General features: G+C 39.9%; 2 protein-coding genes across 4 annotated transcripts in view; both read left to right on the top strand.

Moving 5' to 3' along the window:
- The window catches only part of tbc1d14 (TBC1 domain family, member 14), a 42,373-nt gene extending 19,263 nt beyond the window's left edge, over positions 1–23,110 (top strand). For 2 of the 3 annotated variants that reach the window (XM_031759579.2, XM_031759580.2), the window contains 11 exons: positions 7,594–7,718; positions 9,965–10,047; positions 10,221–10,338; positions 11,487–11,593; positions 13,046–13,126; positions 13,217–13,305; positions 13,556–13,627; positions 16,719–16,847; positions 17,319–17,428; positions 18,867–19,125; positions 19,230–23,110. In XM_031759579.2, the coding sequence (XP_031615439.1) occupies positions 7,594–7,718; positions 9,965–10,047; positions 10,221–10,338; positions 11,487–11,593; positions 13,046–13,126; positions 13,217–13,305; positions 13,556–13,627; positions 16,719–16,847; positions 17,319–17,428; positions 18,867–19,125; positions 19,230–19,298 (1,242 nt within the window). In that variant the 3' untranslated portion in view covers positions 19,299–23,110. Of the gene's footprint in view, positions 1–985; positions 1,119–7,593; positions 7,719–9,964; positions 10,048–10,220; positions 10,339–11,486; positions 11,594–13,045; positions 13,127–13,216; positions 13,306–13,555; positions 13,628–16,718; positions 16,848–17,318; positions 17,429–18,866; positions 19,126–19,229 lie in introns of those variants that run through there. The other variant, XM_031759581.2, reaches the window with a different exon arrangement.
- A 1,244-nt stretch (positions 23,111–24,354) lies between these two features.
- On the top strand, positions 24,355–25,361 carry LOC116335815 (C-C motif chemokine 3-like). Its single transcript, XM_039609408.1, has 3 exons — positions 24,355–24,524; positions 24,621–24,732; positions 25,042–25,361. The coding sequence occupies exons 1-3, from the start codon at positions 24,455–24,457 to the stop codon at positions 25,133–25,135; spliced, it is 276 nt and encodes a 91-aa protein (XP_039465342.1). The 5' UTR covers positions 24,355–24,454; the 3' UTR covers positions 25,136–25,361.
- The last annotated feature ends 1,509 nt before the right edge of the window (positions 25,362–26,870 follow it).

Raw genomic sequence — 26,870 nt, 5'->3', positions numbered from 1 at the left:
AAATAATAGGAGGAATGAAGTTACAACCTTTTGTCACCATAAATAAATAAAAAAGAAAAGATTCTCAACAAATGTTCACACAAAAGCTGATAGCCAAACATATGTTGTCTAAACTTAGTTTTAATAAATAATTTTTTCACATTTTGCATGGTTGCGATAATATGACTTCATTTCAAATAAAAATGTGCGTACCAGCCTAAAATCCTCTTAACTCTTAACTTAATCTTTGCTTTCCTCCATGCTATGTTAGTTCCCTCTAACAACTGGTATGTTGCTTCTAATGCATTTTTATATTAAATACAGAACAACATTGAAATAAAATGAATAGAATAACATTTTCAGACCAATATCTATTTTAAGTGGTGAAACACCTCACCAAGCAGGAAGTCTGCTTTATATACTTGGCTACACCCTTACACCCCATCCCTCATCCCCCCCCAATTCTTCCATCCCTCCATCTGTCCACAGTACAGATACAATGTTGCCACAGCACCTGAAGCCTTCATTAGTTGAACTTATTGTTGCTAAGGCTGAAACACAAGCTTTCTGGACACTTGTATCTTTGAAAGGCAACTGAATGTGTAGAAATGGAATCAAAGCCTACATTTAATTTTAGATCTCTTCATGTGTTGTTATGCTGTCTTTAAAAGATCTATCAGTTCTTAAGTCGCAGCTGCTCATTCTGTCCTGACTGGATTAAGAGAGTGGAGGGCAGAGTGGCTGTGAACTAATCTATTACTCGGGGTTTGATTAGAGTGCCTGCCAGAGCACAGCAGAGTGCAGAGCTCCTTTGAGCGCAGCGACACGGTGGTGCTGATTTGCTGACACACACACACTCAGCAGCGGCACTGACAGACTTGATGCAGAGTGGATCAGTGTAGCGTCACTGCTCCAAGTGAGGGACACTGAGAGAGAGGGGGGGGGGGACAGGGTATCATGGTGCTGCATCCTTTTGTAATGTGGGGTGTGTCGCTCTGTCAGCAGCCCTTCTTTTTCACCTCCTGGGTTTCCTGTTGCCAGGAGTGAGCCCTGTGGAGCAGCAATGATGCTAGGCTAGGGTTTTGAAGACGAACCCCCACCGGAGGACTGGCTGTCTGTACAGAACCGCAGCGTTCATGGTGAGTGAGCAGCTGCACTGTGAGCGTGATGACCCACTGTCTCTCGCCTTGTCTGGCAGAATCAGAGGACACTGGTAGTCAGAGGTTGGAAGAGAAGCAGCACAGGAAAAGGACGTCTCGGGTATCCCATAATAGCCTCTTTCAGGCTATTCCATAATAGCCATAGCTTTGTGTTGGGGAGCAGGGTGATGATTGCTGGAATGTCTCTAAAAAGATAATGTCTGGTTTTTGGATGTGTTGATGGTGGTTTGGCCATCTAGGGGATATAGCATCTCCACTGAATGGAACCTGACCTGTAGCCCTTTGCCAAGTATTACCAAAGTATGTGTAGCAGTGTGGAAGTAGCATTGTCTTTTTTTTTTTTCTTTTTTTTTTCTTTTTTTCTTTTTTTGAATTGTAGGGACATCCAAGGGATTTCCTCCTGCTGTCACCACTGATGCAGTTAAAAAGAAACAGCTCATCTGAAACGTCTCATTGGAGTGTTTGATGCCAGTATTCAGTTCTATGTTTTTGTCTAGATATTGTTCACTTTCTGCCAGATCATTACAAACTCCTCCTCAGCTCCCCTGTGAGAACTATTAATGTGTCAGCTGTCCTGTGCCAAAGATACTACATGCAGTTGGAATCCTTGTTTGAAAGCAATTCAGAAACATTTATTTACCCCAACATGAGTAAGGTCAGGTGTAATAGATGATATAAATGAGCAAATGGGATAATGACATGATGGAATTGGTTGGCATTAAAAACAAAGTGACGTTGAGGTTCTTGATTGTTCCTGACATAACCTTGATTTTTTTTTTTTTTTTTTTTCCCCCACCACAAGCCTTTTAATCTGTTTGTTAATAAAAACCCAATCTGGTACTCAGGCAGAATCATCTTATTGACACATCTCTACTGACAGAAGACGAAAAAGATTAAGAAAAAGGAGCCAAGACGTTTGTTTCAGTTTGAGTGCGTAACAAAAACAAACTTGACCTAACTTAACGGGCAGAATTTTATGTTTCTTGTGTGTCTACTATTAACATCATGGTGTTCTCATATACCAGACGTTGGTCACACCAGCTGACCACCGTAATAATCCATAGCAAACCTTGTCAAAAAGTACCTTTAAGTGTTAAGTACAGAACGTACAGTCTGAGGAGCTTGGAAAGAAAAGCTTCTGGGCTTCTTTAAGTTTCCTTGAAGACGTTTCAACTTTCATCTGAGAAGCTTCTCCAGTTCTAAGAGTAATTGGTGGTGAGTCCCAGATTTGTCCCCAAGACTAAACAGACCAAACAGCCACTTCATAAACGCATGGCACAACATAGAAGAGCCACCTCCACGGGACAAGACTCGACTGTTCATCTGCATCTAAAGGACAAAGGTCACTCTTTCGAGGATGCCAATGTTCACATTTTGGAGAAGAAGACAGATGGTTTAAAAGAGGAGTGAAAGAAGCCATCTATGTCCACTGTGAATGACCATCTTTGAACAGAGGTGGTGGCTTAGGACACCAACTGTCTGCCATCTATAATCCAGATCCTTTCCCAGAGGCCTTAATACCCACTCAGATCCTGGGCCATTTGACCATTCGAAATCACATGATAGGGTTGGGCTAGGTTTCACAATCGGTCCACGTGAAATATTGGATGATTGTCACCTACACCCTTTTTCACACCTTGGCTTGTGTGATTAGGTGGGGGGGGGGGTCCATGACCCTCTAAGGGGGCACTCCCATAGGGCTTAAAATATGGGACTCTCCGCCAGTTACTCTTAGAACTGAAGAAGCTTCTCGGATGAGGGGTGAAACGTCTTCAAGGAAACTTAAAGAAGTCCAGACATCTTTCTTTATAAGCTCCTTACACTACGATGACCTGGATGACTGAGAACCTTCACAGACATACACTATTGGAGAGTCAACCCCAATAGCTGTTAAATTCGCTGTGAAAAGGCAACATTAGGGAGGAATTTCACTAGGAAGAGACCTTCAACATAATTTACTATCCTTCTGATTAGATAACCTGTAAATTGACACACACACACACACACACACACACACACACACACACACACACACACACACACACACACACACACACACACACACACACACACACACACACACACACACACACACACACACACACACACACACCCCCCCCTACCTTCCTACATAACAAATGATAGAGAATCAATGAGTGTTTTACTCTGTTGTATGCTTGTTGATGCCTTAAGCAGCGTCTGGTGAAAAGCTGAGTTGGAACCCTTTGGCGACAAGGATAAGCAGACTGCTGTCGCCTCTCAGCTCCCAGCTTGCATTATTAGAAAACCCTATGGTGGTTTCCTGAGGATTTGATGCAGAGGCTATGCTCTTTGGCACTGTAGGAGGACATTTTTAAAAACAGGAGTGAACGTAACCTCTTCTCAAGCAGAATTTCATTTGACTTTGGTCAGTCAGTTAACATGTGTTCAAAGGCGATTCATTAAAGAAAACATCATGATGTCATCTTCACAGAGCAGCTTCCTCACGTCTATAGCTTTAAATCGGAAAGACTGTGCCAACCAGGCACCCAGACAGCTCTTACATCACTACCAGGAAATTGGAGAACTTTACTGAAAGCCAGAGTGACAAAGCAGGTTGCCTTGGCTGTAGGTTATCATGGGATCCAATTGCTATTGCAGCTAACGGGTATAACAGGTGACAGATTGCCTTTATTCCCAGTGCTGAGTCTCTAAGAAATATAGCACGTCTTACAAGTGTTATTTACAGCTTTGTTCCTGCACCTGGATGACACATGAATTAGATTTTACTATATCTTTCCACATGAAACAGTGATGCATCAGGAGGCGTGGCACAGTCTGATAAAGCTCTGTTATTTGATCAGTGGTAAGCAAAGGGAAACTGGGCAAGAGATCTTTGATCACCTTTGCATATCAGCAGTTTGAAATCAAGCTGTTTGGATCAAGCTTTCATTATCCAAAACAAGTGCAACAAACATCAGTGTGTAGTTTGTTTTTTCGTTTTTGAAAAGCAGAAGTTTTTTGTGTTATAAAACAAGAAAACAAGTGTGTTGCATTTATAATAGTGGACAGAACCACAGGAGGAAAAGTTGATTGCAATTATCTGAACATTGCTTGGATGAGTGAAATATTTCTCCCAGATGAACAGAATAAACTTTCTAGGATTTCCTTATCTGGATGGTTGAGCATGCATCAAGACTTGGAATAGTTGGGTTACCGTTTTGCTGGATTTTGTTTCATTGTCATAATGGCACAATAGCTTTTTGGCCTCGCCTCCCAGATGATCACTTCAATTCACTTCAGCTTTAAGTTCAGATAAATTTTATTTATATAGTGCCAACACACAACAGTCACCCCAAGGTACTTTTTTTATTGTAAGGTAAAGAATAATTTTGCAATAAGTTTACAATAATAGGGAGAAAATCCCAACATTCACATCATTCCTATGAGAAAGCGCTTGGTGACAGCAGGACATAAAAACTCCCTTGGATTTAACAGGAAGCCTATGAAGAGAATCCAGGATTGGAGCCTTGTCTCATCTTTTTTTATAACCTCACTAAGTTTAGATATTTTTTCTATCTCAGACACTTTAATACTGCACCAACTATTACACCTTCTCATCAGCACCTCAGCACTGCCACTCACACATCCTCTCTTCTTTAGTTTCACGTTGGTGCGTGTACCTGCACTGCTGCTGAACAGATGCCAGGTTGAACAGATGCCCACTCCTCTTCAAAATCTGCTCTTCCTCCCCCTCTCTGCAGTATCCATTGATTTCCAGGCAGCAGATCTCTGACTAACCTTTTTCTTTGACCTGCAGCTGCTTGAGTACACATAGTGTTTAATAAGCCATGCAGCAGCACATGACTGCTATTTCTTTATTAAGCAATTAAACCACTATGGTTGACCAGAAAAACCTGGTTAACAATTCACAAGAGAAATTTTACTATTCTAAGTTCATTGAACAACCTCAGGATTTCATTGGAAGCATGTCTGAGAAGACTGCTAGGAGAAATATCTGACTGACGGCTAAATACTTTAAATAGCAGCTAGAATCAAAGGTGGGCGGACTAATATGACGGAATAGAAATCTGTGAGTCAAGAAACCAAAACAATGAGCCAGAAGATTATAGCTGAGATTGAAGCTGACTTAGCCAGTCAGGGAGATCAGTGATCTTCAGTATGGTGCAGTTAAAGAACAGTCGAGCACCGAGTAAGTGAAAGACAGACAGATGCAAAGCAGATGAAAGAGGATATGGACACCAACGACAGGCAAAGCAGAGGGAAGTACACACAAATGGCACTGCTGGATAACCTTCTGTGTAGTACTCTCCTCTCTGACTTTCCTCAGTCACTTATAGTAGCAGAATTTTCCTCTTCCACACTACAAGCTTAGCTCATCTTCTTATCTTCCTCTATCATGTGCATGTTTCTGTTTCAGTCACCTTCACCTGACACCTAAAACTAGTGTTGTGTTTTATTGGTTTATTATTTCTCTTCTATTTTATTTGCACATAAGTAGCCTTCCTCATGTGTTTGTTACCAGTTTTCTTCCTTAACAGTTCTTATTTCTTTGTGAGTGAGAAAAACACAAAATTCCCGTGGCTGCTTTTTTGTATACTTTACTACTTTTGTCGGCTCTCCATCCAGCAGTTGTCCTGATCCAATATCGGATCATTCACTCACCTGAATCTTAAAAGACAAGCATATCTGATCTATTTTTTTCCCACTTGCTAACTGACCAGTTTAGCTTAACATAAAGGTCAAGTGTAGCTTTTTTCTAGAAATAGTATATTTGAGGATTTAAACAGTGTCTTGCAGTTTTTTTTTAAAGTCATGTCAGTCACAGGTACCCTACACTGTCACAAGTAGTTACTTCAATCATGTGCCTCAAAACTGAGAAACATTTAACACAGGAAATACACACTAATTTAACCCTTTTCTCTTAAAGGTTTTTAAACATTAGGTCACATTGAATATTAAATAGTGAATTTTTAGTACACTGTTCACTTTTCTTTTTAGTGCACTGCAGTGGTTCTGTTATTGTTGCCTTATTTGTCCTGCCAGTGGTAAGCAGTTGCATTACCACAGCTCTGTCACAATTTATACTAGGACTAGGGGTGCTGGTAGCTGCTGCATTATCCTCCTAAACAACAGGTGTCACCATTCAGACAAAGCCACTGACTCAGTGATGGTGTAGGAGTAGTTGTAGTTTGTTTTGTTGTTTTCAAAGTTTTCTTCTTTACAGTCTGTTGCGGCATCTCCCATATCATTAAAATTGTAGCTTAAAACTGGTGCGATCCTACATGCCATGTCTTCTATCTAGCTGTGATGGCGCTGGCTGCTGCATCACCTGTGTGAGGGGAGGGGGGGGACCTTCCAAAAAACAGAAAGGTGTGCAACTGCCTGACACCAAAGCCTGTTTGCATCAGGGGATGTGATATTTTAGGCGTGTGGTGCAGAGTACGACAAGTATACTGGTCCCCCACCCCCCACCTCAAGCAAAAATTCAGTGCAATGTAATTACCTTTATTTACTCACCCCACCCCCAATACCAATTGAGAGCAGGTGCAACAGACACAAACACAAAGAAATTAATGACATGGGCTGCATCACAAAAGTCATGAATGCACGTGTGCGCACACAGTCCTATTGAGGGAATAGATTTTCCAACTGGGTATGTGTGTGTTTGTGTGTGTCCCATTGGCGGTATAGTGTTGAGTTGATTGCTTGCAGACCTCAGCCTGCATTATTAACCAACACTGCACACTGGAGGCCGTTTTGGTCACACTTGGGGTGTTTGTGCACTCATATTGCGCTGAGCCCATTTATAGACGCTTCCTAATTGATTAGCAGCACACCGTAAGATCTATTAAAGGCCTTCTCCGAACACACACACACACACACACACACACACACACACACACACACACACACACACACACACACACACACACACACACACACACACACACCCTGTGAGTCAGCTGACGGTTGGTCTTGTGTGTAGTGTGGTCTTAGCTGTAATGACTGCCTGTCACATGGTGCTCTCTTCCTAAAAGTCCTGTATCACATTCCCAGTAGTGAAGCAGAAGCAACAGACTCATTAGACAGGAGCTGGCAAATGTTCAGAGGCCATGTCAAGTTTTCAAGATATTTCACACTGTTTTTATTACTTCATACAAATACAGAATAGAAGTCATTTCTTCTTTTATCAACTTTTTTCCCTCCATTATTAATCAGTCTGCATCAAGCTACAGCATGGACTGAGGTCTCCTGTGACCTCTGTTAGTGCTCTACCTTGTTCTGTTCTTCACTTCAGTTTAGATGCTGCAGATCTTAATGTGCACCAGTGTGAAACTAAATATAGACCAAATGAAACTGACCTCAAAAGCAAGTTGGTTTCCCTGTGACACAGTTACACTGTTACTTTCATGTTTCTATGTCTAAATTTTCTGTTTTTTGTTCTTGTCAGGAATATGAAACAAAGAGTGGCAGAGCTGGATCTGGCAACCCAACATCTCCCAGGCAGAGTGTGAGGAAAAACCTGGATTTTGAGCCTCTCTCCACCACTGCACTGATACTAGAAGACAGACCTGCGTATGTAAACACAAACGGCACAGTCACATTTTTCTTTCCATCTCACTGTCAGCTGAGTTTGCTTATCAGACATAAAAGCCAATCTCCTTCCTCTCATTTCTTATCAGTTCTCCTTCCCTTGCCAGGTCGTTAGGCTCTGTTCAGCATTGTTTCAGCTCACTGTGTCCCCGCTTGTATCACAGATGGTAAAAGAGACGTGCTGCTGAAAGTTTAGTGGCCCTCGCTGAGCTTTGTTTCATTACCCTCCCTTTTGTAATTTTTTTTATTTTTAGCATGCTATAATGTTTTTGCATTCAGGCATACAAACATATGCTGGGCGACATCTTTGAATACGGGTGCTTAGCTGTGAGCTAACTGTATGAAAACATATTTGGACACATTTCCTCTGTGAACACCAGGAAGTTTATTTTGACACCATGAATGGCAGAACTGCATTCAGCTGCTGCTCCCTTTGTGGCATGCAGCCTCTCATGTGTCTGCACACAAGCTCTAAACCTGCTAGAAAAGTTCACATGATGTATTTTATAACAAATATGACTAACCATAGCATATAAATTTTAACATTTATTTTGCTGTTAACAAAGATTATTTACAATTAGCATTGTTACTAATGTTGTTTTTCACATTGCAATTTAATAATTGAATACATTTAAATTTAATGCAGTATGTATTTATGTTTAATGTCACAGTTGATAAGAGAGTATAACAAATATATTCTGATGACTTTGGCACATATGTATATAGCATTTTATACACTGTTGAAAAAAATTAAAGGAACACTTTTCAATCGGAGTATAGGATCATGTCACTTAAGTAGCAGAGCTTCTTAATCAGTTTCAGCTGTGCTGGTCGTCTCTCCCTGAGCCTGGTTCTGGAGGTTTCTTCCTGTTAAAAGGGAGTTTTTCTTTCCCACTATCACCAAGTTGGGGGGCTTTTCTGTATGATTGTATGCTCTTTATCATACAATATAAAGCACATTGACGCGACTGTTGTTGTAAATTCGTGCTATATGAGTAACAGTGAATTGAATTGTGTTGTTCGTGTAATGAACAGGTGCACTTCGGGGGCAAGAATACTAGTTTTACATTTGACTAGGGTCAATGTCCTTACTGTTATCCTGAGGCGAGAAACGAACCCTGGAAAGGTTTTTACAGATATTCCAACTCCTCTGAGGTGGCACATTAATACGTGTCATTGGTACAAAGTTTGTGTGTCCCTCAGCTGCTCCTTTGTGCATTACTGGTGTGCCTAAAAATAGTAGTACAATATGACCTCCTGCAGACCACTGGTGTGACCCAAACAAACAGAAACAGACTGATGAGAAAGGCCTTTTTGTGACAGGGCCACCACTGGCACCATGTGCTGATCAGTGCAAACATGAAAGGATCCACAGAAGCTGTGGAGAACATGATGCTCCCTGAAGCATCGTTCAGCTGGACCAGTTTGGTGGTGGGTCAGTGATTGCCTGGGGAGGCAAGATCGATGCAGGCACCTACTTGCATGCTCTTAAACATCTGCTTGAACTTCATGAAAGCCGTCCAAATAATGAAAGTTGTATTACACATTGTTAACCATATACACAAAGTTTTGATACGTTTTTTTGCCATGCAGAAGACTCAAAGCAAGATAGTGGAAAGGAAAACAATCTGCACTGTAATGATTGTAAATGTTCCTTTAGTTCATTGTTTTGTTTTTTTTTTCTTTTCTCAAGGTCCGTTGTCCGTTGTAGTGCTGTGGAGTGTTTGCTTTATCAGTTTGACTGTTGTCTTGGAATGTAGATGTTTATGTTCCTCCTTTATGTTCTTTCCCTGAGCCTATTCCGAGTCATTATTCCAAGAATAAACTTTGTTGCCAGGGGCTGACATATAAAGTCAAAGGTTTAACCACCTTTGACTTTATATGTCAGCCCCTGGCAACAAAGTTTAAGTTTCAGCACAAGGTGTTGAGAAAATTTAAATGCTTATTGATTTTAACCAGCAACTAGCAAGACATCAGCCAAGTGATTTAGAAAGACTGGAAAAGATTAAAAAAAAAAAAAAAAAAAAAGGGTCATCTAATGTTTGTAGCATGTTAAAGAGGCAGTAAGTTGAATTTACTGGAATATAAGCAGCTGTGTTCACTCCATAAACACATGCAGCTTCCGGTCCTGTTGTTCTTTTTATACACTCCAAGATTGCTCAGCATGAGTAATGGAAGAGCACATAGTTGCTAACCCTTTATGTGTGTGTGTGTGTTTCCATGTGCAGTAACCTGCCTGCCAAGCCAGCTGAGGAGGCACAGAAACACAGGCAGCAGTATGAAGAGATGGTGGCCCAGGTTAAGAAGAGGGGTGAGTTCAGTGGAGTGAACTGAGGCTGCTGATTCAGCATCAGTGTTGCTTTTTTTTTTCTCCACTCATGCTACAGCCTGGCACACTACACAATAGTTCAGACTCTATTTCTGTCCAGTCTGTTGTCCGCTCCTCTCTTTCCCATGTAATTTTATGTTTAATGACTTCTGCAGAGTTAAAAGAAGCTCAGAGGAGGAAGAAGCAGCTGGAGGATCGATGCAAGCTTGAAGAGAGCATTGGCACAGCAGCTCAGACCTGGAACCAAGAGATCCTGCCTAATTGGAGTACAGTGTGAGTACAAAAAAGACTGGTTTGAATTATAACATATTTAACAATAACAGTATGATACTGGTAACTTTGGGATTTTTTTTGTGCTGATTAAGCTGATCATATCAGATACTAAACACAGTGAAATACCCTCACATAGAAATAAAGCTCATTGCTTTACTTCGGTATATTCAGTTGTGCAGTTAGCTTCCATCCCAACACTCGTACAACAAAAGTGCCATATCAGTGTTTAGGATTTGTTTTTAGCTGGCTATGAAGTCTGACGTTGGTCCTCCCTGCATGTTACACCGGGAGGATTACATGGAGCATTACTGCTGTTTTATTCTCAGTTTAATGCATGACTTGCCCTGGCCATAAAATGTGCAACATGCTCAATGTGCAGTATTTCTTGGTCAACAGGATTTGTACAGGTGGTTGAAAATGCTTGAATTTGACCCTGAAAAAAGCCTATGTACCCTGACTATAGGAGTGTACATGTTGGAAGAACAAGCAATAGTGTTGTTGTCTTTGGACTTTAATTTTTAATAAAAAAACAAAGAAATTCAAGTCAGAGAAAATAATGAACAACAAATTTAACTCTCTATTCCTTTATTACCACATAGACAGTTTTACTTTTCTGCCTGCTTAAACGTTTACTGAATCTTCAATATTTGATCCTTCTTGGGTTTTAATGTCAGCACCATATTAGGAGGATATTACACTGCTGCTGTTGGCCAGCACTGCAGGGAGGAAATGCAGTATGCAGGCATAAGAATATAACAAGACATAACTTGTTGTGGCAGTTAAGCTGGCAAAACACGTTCATACCAGTGTGGTCATCTCCGGTAATCTTCATAACAGTACCAGGCTCCTCCTGCAGGTGTACTCCTTGGATTAATATGTGACTAATTCACTTCACACTACCAAACATCACTACAGTACTGCTGCCAGATCATTCCTTTAGTCTAATGTATCTTTATTACTATAACAATACAAACAGAAGAGAGTATAGATGGTGTTAGACTGAAGGAAAGTGTTTTTCTTGCTTTCTGTCGAATCAGTGGTTTTCCAATGACGTTATTGTTAACCTATGGCCCGTTCTATAAAACATTTTTATCATAGACTCTGATGTGCTTAACATTTTTTTTCCCTCTAATCCCCCACTGCTACAGGTGTACATCTCGACGAGTGAGGGACCTCTGGTGGCAGGGCATCCCCCCCAGTGTCAGAGGGAAAGTGTGGAGCCTGGCTGTGGGCAACGAGCTCAACATAACACATGGTACATGGGAATGAGTGTGTGTGTTTTCTCAAGTTAAAAGATCCTGAAGATCTGTTAGCAGGCCAAACCTTAACCTAAAAACTACCAGCTGGGTTAACTTAACCTAGCCCTGAATTATGTCTGCAACTTAAAATGTAACAGTTTCTTTAATGCCAGCATTTTGAACCTCAAAAGTTGGTGTTCTTCTCATTGGGTGATTGCAAAAACACACATCCCCACAAAATAAGTAATAAAAGCGCACACACGCGCACAGATGGGTGTACCAATTTGTCTCAGTGTTTGTAGTTGAATATGTGGCAGTGAGATGGATGGAAGAGGAAGGAAGAGTGTCCATTAAGGAGCACGGTCCAATAATTCCCCCAGTACATGAGGGAATGGGCAGCATTTCAATGAGTTCGCTCATCCTGCACGGACGTCACACACACACTACACTCATCTTCCTCTTGAGAATGGAGTACAAACTGAAATTGCCATTCCTTAGACTGTGTGTTTGTATGCATGCGTGTGCGTGCATGCTCCTCACCACCCTCAGGGCTGCTTGCAGATAAGCACTCTCTGTGACTGCTGAGCTGGCCTGCTCCACTTTGTGCTACTCATCGTTTTAACTGGAGCCACACTATCCTACACACATTGCAGTCACACACACTCGTACAGTTTTCAGTCCCTTTAAAGTGGTGCGTCATTTCATGAGCAGCTCAGTGACAGCACTCCCTCACTTTCACAGAAGCATTTTTATTATTGTTGCTAATGCTGCTACTAATATGCCTTTGACTAGCTTGCAGGTGAGTATTATAGCAGAGTATTCATCTGTCTTTAATGATCATTGTCATAACGTGCCATTATGTACAGCAGCTTTAAATAAATATCAGCTGTTTTAAAATTCTGAGTTAACTTCACTAATCGGTTCCTCCAAACCATCAATGTCTCTATTAGACCAATCACCTGACAGGCTGCTTAAACTCCTAGCATCAATTAAGCTAATCAATTAGCTTCAATCTGTCTTTAACGAGCTGCATACCATAGGCTAACTGATCATTAGCTACCTGAAATTCTTCAAATAAATCATTTGAAGAATGGTTTTCATTTCACATATTTTTTTAACCTCTTCATCCTACAAGCAGCTTGTTGTAGTTCAGATTTGACTCGAGCACTAGTGTAAATCTCCACATCTCCTCTCTGAATGCTTAATATTAAATCCAGCATCTGAGCACCAGAGGGCAGCAGCAGTTCAAAGGAAAGACTGTAACAGGCTGCACAGCAGTGCAGTCACAGTCTTCTGTAATTGGGGGACATGTTTCCTTCAGTCACCTTCACGGTTTGCTGATGCAGAGCACCATAAAGCTGTGCTTTCATGTCCATTTATCATGTTCACATTTCACTGTCTTCGAACCTGTGCGTCCCTCCTATCTTTCACATTAACTGGACTGTGCTGCTGTTTGTGTGTCTGTGCAGAGTTGTATAACATCTGCCTGTCCCGGGCCAAGGAGAAGTGGAAGAGCACAGCGGCACTCTTCACAGAGACTGAAAGTGAAGGTGGAGTTTCAAAAGAAACTGCTTTAATTTTATAATAACATCATACTCATTTTTCCAGTTTGTTTTTTAATGTGCTGAAATGTCTTCCAGATGTTGGTTCCTCAGACAGAGAGTCGAGTCTGGAGCTCATCAAGCTGGACATCTCAAGAACTTTCCCACAACTGTGCATCTTCCAGAAGGTCAGTGAGAGAGAATTAGAATAAAGTATCAGCAGGATGTGTGTAATGGGATGCACCAAAGCAAAACATGACTACACCTGAGGAAGACACAAAAGGAACGTCTTGCTTATTTTTTTTAAAATAAAATTTTGTATGATGGAAACAGGTTTTGAAAGCTTGTAAATATAACACTTTAGTAAAAAGGTGTGTGTACATTGTGTGTTTTTGGACTCATTGTTTCATTGTCTTGTTTTTCTTTGTACATCATCAGGGTGGACCCTATCACGATGTGCTGCACAGCATTCTGGGAGCATACACTTGTTACAGGCCTGATGTTGGCTATGTAAGTCACACCTGCTTAACCAATATTACATCCTGTTGTGATACTCACACCTGTGACTGGTGCATGTCACATCTTCATGTTTAGGACAAAAACACAAAGTGCCACATGAATATCTCAAATATAGAAAATATTATTTAGTCATGAGATTCTTACATCTACTGGCACTGAAATGTAGCTCGATTTTTAGATTAAAGACCATAAAGAGCTTATTCATTTATATGCTCTGATTTAACAAATGAACAAATAAAACAATTTCTGTTTGATACATTTGTTCAGGTAGCAGATAAAACACGTCATTTATACACCACAAATATGAGTCTTGTTCCCTTGAAGTTGCTCCATGACTTTGTCTTCTTGAAACCAAAGTAACTGTTCTTGGAAATTTTAAGTGAACTTTGAGATATTGCACCTTGCGGCTCATTGTGTATTATGAAGGTTAAACAGACTTTGATCTCCCACGCAACACCTACAGTAGCCTAATATTAGCTTAATATAATACGATTTGATTTGCACCAAGTGGGAGGTTGTTGCCATATGCAAGGAGTTGAGTGGGTACTGAATATGAAGTATGCAACATTTTCTATGCCGGTGTGTGATACAGTTCGATACCTGGGCTCAATGTGAGTGCAGCAAAAAGGGGAAAGCACGGTAATCTACCTCAAAGTCACCAAATGAATAAGAAGACAGACAAGATGGTATGACTGTCTGTGAGGTACAGTTCTCAAATATTTCATCAGTCTGAAAAACAAAATCCTGCAAGAAATAATAGAATATTTAGGCCTGACTCCTTCTCATTAAGTAAATAAATGCTTTACCTGCTGTGCCATCTTTATCTTGTTACCCTTGGCACTTGGTATTTATTTAAAGGGCTGATATTTCACTAGGTGTCCTGATATTAAAGTACTTCATACTCATTGGCTTCATTTCATGCATTTTGTCTTTTTCATATCAATTATTAAACAGTTGTGCATCACCTTATTTAGCTCCATCATATTTTTTCTCAAAAACCTCCCAAAAACTGCTAATTGATTGTAAGTAAGGAATATATTGCACATGAATTACAGTTACATAAGCTTTGCTGTGGTGGTAGTACCACATGAGTAGTCGCTCCCCTCAATAGAATGTATTAATAGATGTGGTCTAACATTATAAAACATGACACGTATTAACATACACGGGCTTTTTTTTTTTTTTTAATGAAATCATCAGATTCATATAGAGGATGGTCCAGTTAGCAATCTGTGTGAGCTTTTCCACCCAACTAAAGCTCTGTCTGAGGAAAATGATACATTTTCAGATTTATTAAATTATGCCATTGGTTTGTTTTTAGTGTTAAATAAAGGTGCTTCAGATTTCCAGTAGATACATTTGGTACTGATGCTGAGAGCTAATCTAAAATGATAACTCTGCGTGCTTGATATCAATCATATGAAGGACAAATGTAGTTAAGTCTCATTTGATCTGGTTTTCTGTTTGCAATCATCTGTGGGTTTCAGTTGGGATACATCCATATGTATGTATTTCTTTTTAAGTTTCATGTTTCTGCCAGACTCACTTATGTTCCTTTTAGCAAACTATGATGAGTAAAAATGTAGGATGCTATTTACAGAATGTGGGGTTAGCCAACTGTAAAAAAAAGAGAACCTGTGATAAACCTCTGTTGAATTACTTGTGAACAAGAGCACACGTGAAAATTTACAACATTTTCTAAGCAAGCATATCACAAAAAGTTACTAGGAAATTTCCACTGTTAAAACGCATTTTACTAGTGGAAATTTAGAAGGAACATCTTTTTTTTTTTTTTTTTTTTTTTTTCTGATAGTATTAAATATTACATTTATGATTGGCATTAGTGTGTTTAACAGGTGATGTGCTCAGAGTAATTTCTAGAATTCTCTGAGCAACAGATTCATGTTTGTTTGTGGTGGGTGGTTTTTTTCTTGTTTTTTCTTGGTTTTTTTTTTTGGTTTTTTTTGTGCCTCATCTCGAACATTCAGTCAAAAGATCAGCTCTGTGTGACGTTCACTAACCCTAAAATACTGTGCCCAGGAGATTGGTCAGGGGGTTTCTGCAGCATGTAGGTTCCATTTTAAAGTTATTTTCCTTCCATTCGCTCTTTTTTTCCTTTCAAGGAGACTTTGCATTGAGCCTCAGTGACGTCCTGGATTTCCGACTCTCATTTCTCACAATGTCCTGACCTTCCCTTGTGATACTTTCATGGTTTACTTGATTCCTAGAAGTTAAACTGAATTTTTGGCTAAAGTTTTATTTTTTTTTAAACTGTTATTTAAAAATTTTATGTTTTTGTTGATTTGCAGTGTTGGCCTGTTTATTTAAAAAAACAACAACAACAACAAAAAAAAATCTACAGGGGGGATGTTTTCAGATTGATTACTTTATCATTAAATTATCCAAACCTCCAAGCACTGAATTTACAACACGTGCACAGGAACAGTAGCGAACAATCTGGACATTTACGAAGTGTGAACCCAGTGAATATTTGGGATAAAGAATAATGATCGCTGGCAGCAAATCAGTATTTTTTTTAAAAGTCACCCACTACATATTGTTTATGTTGTCAGTTGGACCAGACAATTGTACTCTGTTTTATTGTTTCTCTCGGTATCATCACTGTGTGCTCTTACAGCAAAATTGCTGCATTTGCACTAATGAGCAGTGCTTGTAGATGCTGTGGTTTGCCTTGCTGCTCCTACCCACAGCCCCATGCTTTTGTCTATAGACAGGTAGAAATGACTGTGACTTCCTGCATTGACCCCAACCCATGAGCAGCTACACATACACACACTCTCCGAGTCTGTGTAAGCTGTACGCAGGTTTAATTCTTTCCATTTCTCCATCAGCATTTCATCTCTCCCCCCAGATTTATTGTCCACACACTAGTAGTACTTGTACATCACTGTCAAAGCGCCTGCATCGATAGTTCAATGCAATTTTAGCCGTTAATGACTTCCTGCCTGTGTTTCTGTCTAAATATTAAAACATTTGGACACATACAAGCTCACACTGTCACCTGTTTTAGGGTTGCTGGAAGTATTTGCTTGTACTGACTTTGTGCGTCTGTGTGTTTAAGGTGCAGGGAATGTCCTTCATCGCTGCTGTGCTCATCCTGAACCTGGACACAGCCGATGCCTTCATAGCTTTTGCCAACCTGCTCAACAAGCCCTGTCAGATGGCCTTTTTCAGAGTCGACCACAGCCTTGTAAGTAAACAAAGAGCATAGCAAACACGTGCGCGCCCACTTATTTCACATGCAGTACCTATAAATATACATGACTCTGAGCTTTTTTAAATAAACATATATGTATACATATGTGTTGACTGCAAATCACCTTTTTCTGCCAAGCTCTTTGTTCAGCTATAAAGTTGAGAACTTAACGTATTTGGTTTTTAAAAAAAAAAAATCTGTTTGATTTTAAAAAACTTATCAGTAATACCTAAGACGTCAGTAAATTCCATTACCTGTTTTACTGAATATAGCAGTGGTAGTGCTGTTATTTCTAACCACATTTATAAAATTGGTAATGTTACTGTCCCATCAACCTCTCTACTGTGTTTACACATTTGTCTCCATTTAAACCAAAGTCTGTCATTTGTTTCTGACTCACTGAGCAAACTGTAAGTGTGGTTTGGGTTTATTTCTCTCTAAGACCACCTTCTCTCCTCTCCACAGATGTTGACTTACTTTGCAGCATTTGAAGTGTTCTTTGAAGAAAATCTACCAAAGCTATTTGCACATTTCAAGAAAAACAACTTGACACCTGATATTTATTTAATTGACTGGTGAGTGCTTCCCTGTATTGTGCTGTTGCCTCATTTTATTTTATATCTCCTATTTTCTTTTAACAGTGAACTTGCATCTATTGATGAACATGAATTACTTGGCAGTGTGTCATTTCACTGATGCAGCAAAGCTCTACCGATTCGTTCTCCACCCACATGCACAGTGCACTTTGTACCCCGTCTTGGTGAAAACACGCTACATGCCTTCATCTCGAAACATGACACTTGCCTCACATTCAGTTTGTCATACTTTCAGTGTCAGGTGTGTTTCTGAGAAAACAGGAAAGGGGTTGTATGAGTGGTCACTGCCCATTTGAGGTAGAAATTTGTGTCTGTATCCTCACTTTAACCACATATATGCCACATAACTAGGACAATAATATCTATCATTTATTTTTATTCACAGACTTCTGACTTTAATATTGCGAATCATTGTGTTGTTGTTGTTTTTTTGTTTGTTTGTAATTACACCTAAAATAACTGTTTTGTTTTATTAAGAGAGCGGATGGTAGTCAGCTCGCTTCTAAATCTCTTGAAGCTTGTAACAGGAGCCTTTTTTTTTTTTTTTTTTTTTCTTTTGAAAATGTTTTTTTTTTTTTTTTGTTTTTTTTTTTTTTTTTTTTTTTTTAAACTAGCATTTTATTTGCATGCAGAGTACTTCTGCAAATATTTGTGAAAGGATGGGTCGCTCTCAGGAGCTCAGTGAATTCAAGCCTGGCACTGTGATAGGATGCACCTGTGCAACCAGTCCAGACATTTCCTCACTACTACATATTCCACAGTCAGCTGTTAGTGGAATTATAACAAAGCAACTGGGAACGACAGCAACTGACAGAAGTGGTAGGCCTTGTAAAATCACAGTGGGATCAGTGGATGCTGAGGTGCATATTGTGCAAACGGCAATCCAATCGATGAGTCTAAGTTTGGTGGTTCCCAGGAGAACGGTACTTGTGTTACTGCACTATATGTCAAGTGTAAAGTTTGGTGGAGGAGAGATTATGTTGTGGGGTTGTTTTCACAGAAGTTGGGCCCGACCCCTTTGTTCCAGTGAAAGGAACTCTTGATGTTTCAGGATACCAAGACATTTTGGATAATTTCATGCTCCCAACTTTGTGGGAACAGTTTGGGGATGTCCCAGTGCACTTCTGGAAGAATGGTCAAAAATAAATGCTTTCCTAAACTTTATATAAAAGAAGAGTTGAATCTGTTATAGCTGCTAAGGTTTAGACATCAAATTAAACCTTATGGAATAAAAACGGGATGTCACTTAAGAAGTTATATATGCGTTTGAAGGCAGACAAGTAGTTTCATTTCAGACAAGTAGGTCATTTTAAATTTCTGTTGCTATTAGTGACTTTGTTTTCCTTTATGTAGTTTTATTTTTTAAATAAGCGCTAGGTGATAATAACTTTTCCTTCCCTTCTGTTTGTTCCTTCAGGATCTTCACTCTGTATAGCAAGTCGCTGCCGTTGGACCTGGCGTGTCGAGTGTGGGATGTGTTCTGCAGAGATGGTGAAGAGTTCCTTTTCCGCACGGCTCTGGGATTGCTTCGCCTCTACCAGGATGTCCTGACCAGCATGGACTTCATCCACATGGCTCAGTTCCTCACCCGCCTGCCTGACCTCATCCCTGCCGACCAGCTCTTCCAGCACATTGCTGCTATTCACATGACCAGCCGCAACAGGAAGTGGGCACAGGTGGGACGTTTTTCTAGATACTGTGCCTGAAAACATTGGTTACGCTCATCACTGCATCTTTGTTTTGAAAACCTTTTTTTGTCACTCCTGCTTCCTCCCCTCAGGTCTTACAGGCACTGACGGAGCAGAAGAGATCGGGAGCGAGGTTGCCTGGTGCCGAAGCGTTGAGCTGAGATCAGAACAAAACCAGCTCACGCTAAAGTACTCAATCAGACCCCCTCCAGCCTTTGGAAGAGCCTATACTCTTGCCCGAGCTGAAGGACCTGAGAGAGATCTTCTGTCAGGTTGGGGACAGGTTCAGTTGAGGCTGCAGTGATAAAGCTCTTCTCCAGAGGCGTGCCACTCCTCCGACTGGAACCAGAACACTGGTGGGGGTCTCAGTGACTGAGCAGGGGTGTGAAAAAGGAATATGAGGCCTTATTTAACTTCCAGCACCCCTCCTCTGCTCAGAGGCCCAGCAGCAAACTGGAAACTTGTAGCTGGGAAAGGCTGAAGAATGTAACACACACTCCCACATATATGAACCTACCCGACTGACTCAGTTCCCCACAGACAAAAGGAAACCACAGAGATACCAGATACTACATCAAATCCTTCACTGCTGTCAGCTCTCAGATCCTTTCTATTTGATTTGGCAAATGAAACTTAAATGTGTCTACAGCAATGTCCATCTCTGTAGTCAAATCTGTAAACGACATTTAAAATATGTGAGGTGGATCCTAGCTGTCTCTGTGTGTCTCCTTCTGCGTAGCGGCACCTTTTTTTCCATTCACTTTAATTTTTCTCACATTCCTTTGTGTCCTCCATGTTTTTATTTCCTTTTGATCAGTTTGCTTTTCATTAGCTTCTAATCAGGGCCGAATTGTTACCTTAGCTTTTTCCATGAAGACAACTCTTCTGAACAGGGGGAGTTTTGTAGGTTATAATCCATGAAGGCATGACACAAATGCACATAAGAAAACGTGTGGTGTGTCTGATAGCACCGCGTTACATTTAATGAAATGTTTTAGTTCATTAGAAGAGGTCAGAAGCTGCCTGTGTCAGCGAGACTGGAATAAATAATGAGGTAAAGTGTTAGATGTGTTTTTCCCCTGTCTTTAATATATTTGTGGTACATTTTAGCTTGTTTTTGTTATGATTTCAGATGTCTTGGTGTGAGTGTGAAGTCTTTTGTTCATTTATTTAGTATATTTAAGAAAAGGATTGCTTTGGTCCAGACAAATGAAGGGTTGTCATTGAGCTTCTGTCTGCACATTTGGAGCACTTTTAATCTCTTTTTAAACACATTCTAGATTGCAGGCTGTAACTCGAGCGGCGTTGCACGCATTTGGCTGCATAAGTTGCGTGAATATGAAAGATGAAAAAACATCTTTTTGGACAAAAACAACCACTTCACTTCAAGTTCAAATACTCTTAATGGTTCAGAACTTTGCACTGTAGTTATTTGACTTTACATCCATCCTGGTACACTGTCCCCACTGGCAGTTGCCGTGATTGCATGTTTTTGAGTAATTCCTGGCAGCAGAGCGCTTCAGAGTCTTGACCCTGAGTTCTCAGGCTTAGTGAGGTACTATTCCAGTTCATTTAAAAAAACAAACTGTAGAGCTAGAAGGCTGTTTCTACATGTCCACAAAGATCTGTGATAGGATCTCTTTAAATCTAAATAACTGATGATTGTGTTGGTTTTGGCGGCAGACACCTGTGTATTCGATGTGCGGTACAAGATCATAGCAGAATGTAGTACAACTTCCATTTTGACAGTCTCATGCTGCGTAACTCAGCCAACCATCCAAACCACAGAAATTTGGGTCAGTTTGAAGCTGAATTGATCTTTGCTCTCTGCACAGGTTTGAGGTCTGTGCACAGCGCGTGTGGTCAAAGCAGGATTTCCAGGGAGCAATCCAAAACTACTAACCACACTGGCCAATGAAATTAACTTTGAAGCATTAAGATGTGGTACAGAAGTCTGAGGAGTCTGCAGTCAGCTGTTAATGGTTTTTACTTTCAAGGCTCGCTATGCAGGAGTTTTGTTGTTGCTGTTTGCATCGTGGCTCCGTCGTCCTTAGCTTAAAAGTATTTTTTTCAATTGCCATCTGTGAAATTTAACCAAAACCTTCACTTTTTTTAATCAAGCGGCTGGGCTTTCCCCAAGCTGTCATTGTACATTCTTAGTGACGTGCCTGTTGGACTCGCTGCACCATCTCGAGGTACAAATTTGGCTTTTCGTGAAAGAGCGGGACAACCCAGGTTTGGTTCCAGGTAATTTATGTGACAAATTAAGGATGAATGGTTTGGGCATAAAGTTTAAATAGCTACACTGCAACATGCGGTGGGTCGTAAGTGGTTGTTCAGAGAGATTACTAAGTTTAAAATCGTGCATCCTTTAATTACTTGCATTAGCTGTGTGTAAAAGTCGCTCCTGGAGCTGTAGTTAGTGACTGTTGGTCAGATTACTAGCCTGCATCACTGTAACCATCTTACCCGTCATGTGGTGGTACCCCTCAGAGTTTGAAATCCTCCGCTCTGGAGCAACGTGCATTATAACAGATTTCTTAATGTGGTTTAAAGATTTGCTGCTTTTTTTGTTTTGTGGGGCTTTAATTAGGGTAGCAGATCTGATTATTTGATAATGGAAGCAATATTCAGTTAGAGCCCAACACAAAGTTGGAAGAAGGAAGCTGATTCTTGGATACTGAGCATCGCACAGCCCGCACATCTCTACTTTTAGTTTTTTATCATGAGATGGCACAGATTGTGTTGTGTTTTGTGTCACAGTGGCATAGCGGGGAGAGATCTGGCCTATATCTGCTAACTGCTGCATGTGTTGGAGTATTGTGGCTGCTTAAAGTTGAGGTTGTCACTGAGTGTTGAGGCCTTGACACTGCATTCACACTGTGGTTATTGTGTCACTCCATCCTCACCAGTAGTGGGCGGAGCCAATGCTACGTTGATTGGATACACTGTGCAAAGTCAACACACTGCATTTCTTGATAATCTGATCTTTTTTGTGAGAGTGATGACTTTGAACGCCCATTTTGCACAAGCCTCATCAGAGGAATGAAAGGCCGATGTATGAGGAAATGTCTCGTCGTTCCTTTTGAAGCTGCTTCACGTGCTGTGTTGTACTGCTGAATTTGTGTGTGTGATGGAGTTCCCGTCTGTCTTTCCTGTAATATTAGTGAACTCTCCATCTCTTAACCCTCAGCTGAGGCTGTGCTTTCTTAAATCCCTGGACATTAGCTGAAGTAGAACGTTCAGTCTGGGCTTTAAAAACAGGAAGGCGCCTTTCATTTTGTAATTCATCATCATCTCAGCCACATGGCCGCTGAAAGGGCGCCTGCTGTGTTTTTGACTCAGCACCGTGCAATACTATGTCTGATGATGATTCTTCTAAATGCACCCCCTCCCCCACTGTGGTGAAACACCACAGGACTGCAGTTAAAGCTTTTTGCAAGCCATACGTGCAAGCCTTTGAGTTGTGCCTCTGATCGTCTCGTGGTTTAAAACGGGTTGTTGATTTTCATGTTATTTCTCCACCTTTTCAGGTAGCTGTTTGCAAACTGTAGTGTGTGTTTGTATGTGTATGTCTTGTTTGTGTAGTTAAGTGGTATCTTCACAATTAGACCTGTTAGTTACCAGTTAATTGTTACATTTAAAGCTGGCCTGGGTATGAATTATCCCTCTCAGCTCTACCCATCAACACTACCTTTTGATCCTTTGTGGTCAAAAAGAACATTCAAACTAAATTGGGTTAAAAGATATTTTAGATGATGTACCATTGCTTGATAATCATGTTGATTTGCTGGGTGTTCTCAATTGTTTTGCATTGTCTGACTTGTATTCCTTTTTTTCCCCAAGAGACCTGTGTACTGTAGAGGACTGATAGATATACATGGAGACAGCAGAAGGTCACCGTGCAACTGTTTCTCACTTGAAATGTATATGATGGTTTTATTATAATAAAAAGATGTACATATTCAACCAGGAGCGAGTTTGTTTCTTACTGGATTACAACTCTCCTCCTGCCTTGTATACATCAACAAGTGGAAGTGAATTTCCCAGAGTGCCTTTGAGCCTAACCGGAGTGAGAAGATGATGGCTTATGTGGTTAGTGCAACAGTCATTGCTGCAGCAATGCGTTGTGGTGTATTTACACTTTCTTGTGAAAAGGTTGTCACACTTTGACCTGAGATAAAATCTATATGTTAGTATTGAGTGATCCACACTTTTGCTTTGATTCTCAATGAGTGGTGATAAACCACTGATTAGTGAACATATTACATTCAGAGGCTCAGCATAAACATCAAATGCGGTTCTCTAAAGCAGACCACCTCCTACGTCAGACAACAGCGGCCCAGTTTTAAATGTAAAAATCTCCTGGAGTCTCACAAAAGAGACTGATCACCTTTTGGCAACACAAAAAAAAGTGTGTCAAAAATCAATATTTCCCAACCAGTTGGCCGGTGGTTACTGGAGGCTGATGCCAATCACTGTTTAATTGCTTGTTAAAGCCCAAGAATACTCACTAGGAATAAATGTGTATTTCCCAACTGGTTAGCAAAATCCTCGATCGCTTTGCAAAGTAAAAATTGCATCTTTTGAAAAGTACTGACTGCATTGCTGAGGCACAACATATAGTGTGAATGTTAAAATTCTGGTTTGTGTCACACTTTCAAGTTTTAATAGTGCTCAGTTATTAAGACAGTTAAGTTAGTTTAACAGTTAAGTTGGTTAAGTTGTGTCTTCCATGAAAACAACGGATGACTGCAGCAACCCGCGACCAAAGCAATCGCAACGATTGTTGTGGTACAGCACATGATTATATGTAGCAGGAAAAGAATGATAATGCACATTGTTCAAATAGATTTGTTGAGTTTGAAATGTTACTCTGGCTAGCACAGCATGTGTCATTACACTAGAAAAACAATCCCCCCTGAACATCACTGTTGGCTATTTTTAGTGTTTTTGTGGTCATTATATTTTGTGACATATATTTTTTAAAACTTTTGGGGGGGCTGTAGAAGTTGGTTTTGTTAACAGTGTCATGCTTTGAGCTGCATCTCTGGGCTAAACCACAGCTTCATTTCCTCTCAATGTAACCGAGTGGAAAGTTCTGTCAGAGGCATTTTCAGCAACCTTTTGAAACCACAACAGCCCTCCCTCTTTCACACCAATGACACCATATGCACCTTTTTTTTTTCAAAATATTGATCTTGATAAATGTAACAGCACACCACCTAATATTTAGAAGTCCTTGCTTGCATCTGAAGAACAGCTGTTGTCTTAATCTTCTTCATCATCATCAACTCCTGAGGAATATTGGATCATAATGAAGACCACTCACATCCTTTTGCTGTGCATCCTTGGAGCTGCTTTGTTGTCTGCAGTTAACTGCAACAGTAAGATTATCTTAAATGTCATCATTTAAAAAGAAAAAAAAAGGTTATACTTTTTGAGTAAGTGTAATGAAACATGTTGTAATGCTTTTTCCTCAGGTGGAAATGGCCCCGACAACTGCTGTTTCAAGTTTTACCCAAGAAGAATTAGAGCAAACCTCGTGGAGTCGTATCAACTGACTGATCACCGATGCCCAAAGCCTGCCGCCGTGTAAGTGACGAAATCTGGGTTTATTTATTGTCACAATGTTTAACACAATGACTGAAATTACTGTAATAAAAAATATGCAGTATGACCATTTTAACTGGACAATTTTTGGACAATTAAAAATTCTCATTTTACACATGATGCTCAGGACATAGTATAAATTTCAGACTTTTACTTCTATTTGTTCTTTAATTTTTTGTCTCCTAATATTACCCTGTAGCTGTGGTTGTTTTGTACCTATTGGTTATTTTTACTTTTTTGTTTAAAAAAACAACACACAATGACAGCAGCATTTCTACCTCTTTGTTTCAGCTTCGTTACCAAAAAAGGTCGTTCAGTCTGTATGGATCCGTCTCTCTCCTGGGTCGAAAGCATCATGAAAACGCTGGACGAGAGCTCATTTTAAACCAGCTGCCTGCTCATCATTTCACTTTGTTCTGCTTTATCTGATAATATCATATCCAATGCGCCTTTATGATTTTTGTAATTAGTGCAACTCTGTCTCAACTGATCCAAAGCTAGTTATTAGCCTGAAACAATCCACTGAAAAGTCCTTTGATTGTATAATGTCTCTCTGCTTTGTGTTATGTGTTATCCTCCAAAATAAACACCACAAAAATACAAGAGTGTGACACTTTTTCTCGTCTCTTCTTTATTCCTTCTAAGCTTGAAGACAGTCAAGTCTTCCTTACATACTGTGTGAAATAACACTTTTTAAACAAATAACATATAATATGGTCGATTCTGAAAATATAATTAATTTAAACACAATCTATGAATCATATATGCAACTGATTTGTAACAGTATGTAAATGTTTGGCTTTCCTTCTGTGCACCAACTAAAAGATTCTCATGGTTGAGCTATCATTGGAATTTCATTTGGAATTAAAAATAAATAATCGACTCTTTAATAATAATAATAACAATAATAATAATAATAATAATAATTTTCTGGCCCAGGACAAACTGTCTTTTTTTTATTAACTACCACTGCTTTTACAAATTACTCATGGTTAACTGGTTGCCTGTCCAGACTTCACCTCTACTGTTGCCCACTGTCAGCTGGGACAGACTTCCTGAGCTACTGGCTAGAGGACACCTTACTTAATGCTACTCTGTCTGCTGGTCTCTGCCATTTGAACTTGTTGAGCTTTATTGAATGCTTGTCTGTTGATTAACTCGCTACTGACAACATATCAAGTAAGTCTTGACAGTGACATTAAAAAAACAGCAACAACAACTAAAAAACCCAAACAAAAAACAACTACTTCCTTCTGTGAGTTCTGTTTTGAGTCTTTATGTAGTTTGTCAGAGATATTAGAGAAGTTATATTAAAGGAAATGGCCCAGTACTCTCAGTGTTAGACCGATAACTCTTGTACAGCTCATTTTTTAACAATAGATCCTTTTTGGAAGGTAAAAGATGCTACAGACATTTAGAAACTGTCATTTCTTTTATATCAATATAAATATTTCTGTGGATATACAGAAAACTATGTAGCATCCAGTCTCTAAAAGTAAAAGTTGTTTTTGTTTTGTTTTGGGGGGGTTTTTTAAACACAAATTAACCAGCAGAGTAATTAGGCACAGTCTTGTGCTTGGTGTTGCAAATTGCTAAATTATGTTATGGCTGAAGATTAGAACATTCATCAGTGGTCAAAATACATTCATACAACTCTTTCCTCTTCCTGTTCCTAATTTCTCTTGCAGCCATTAATTGGATTTACAATAATGTCCAAAAGTCTTGAGCCAACCCTTGTTTCTGTATACTTTGCCACAAAAATGGGAAATGAGTGCAATGATTTAAATGTACATTTAAATAAAATTCTAGTTTGTACACTTCTATTCAGCTTTAAAGTCAATATTTAAGATAATCATCATTATTCTTCAACAACCTGAACCCTCTTAGGCAATTTCTTTGGTAATATCTTTAAGTATTCTTTGGAAATAGTTCTCAAGACTTCTTAAAGGACATTCCAAAGCCCCTCTTTGGATATTGGCTGCCTTTTGTTTCTGTGTCAAGATTATCTCGGAATGATCCCAAACTGAGATCTGCTCTCTGGGGAGGCCGATCCATGACTACGTTTTTATCCAGGTGTATGTTTACTGAGTTGGCAGTGTGTCTGGGATCAATGCTGTGCT

The sequence above is a fragment of the Oreochromis aureus genome, linkage group 3 (genome assembly GCF_013358895.1).
Source record: "Oreochromis aureus strain Israel breed Guangdong linkage group 3, ZZ_aureus, whole genome shotgun sequence".
Classification (NCBI taxonomy): Eukaryota; Metazoa; Chordata; class Actinopteri; order Cichliformes; family Cichlidae; genus Oreochromis; species Oreochromis aureus.
Note: the sequence above shows the minus strand (reverse complement) of the source record. Positions and strands in the feature narration are given on the sequence as shown.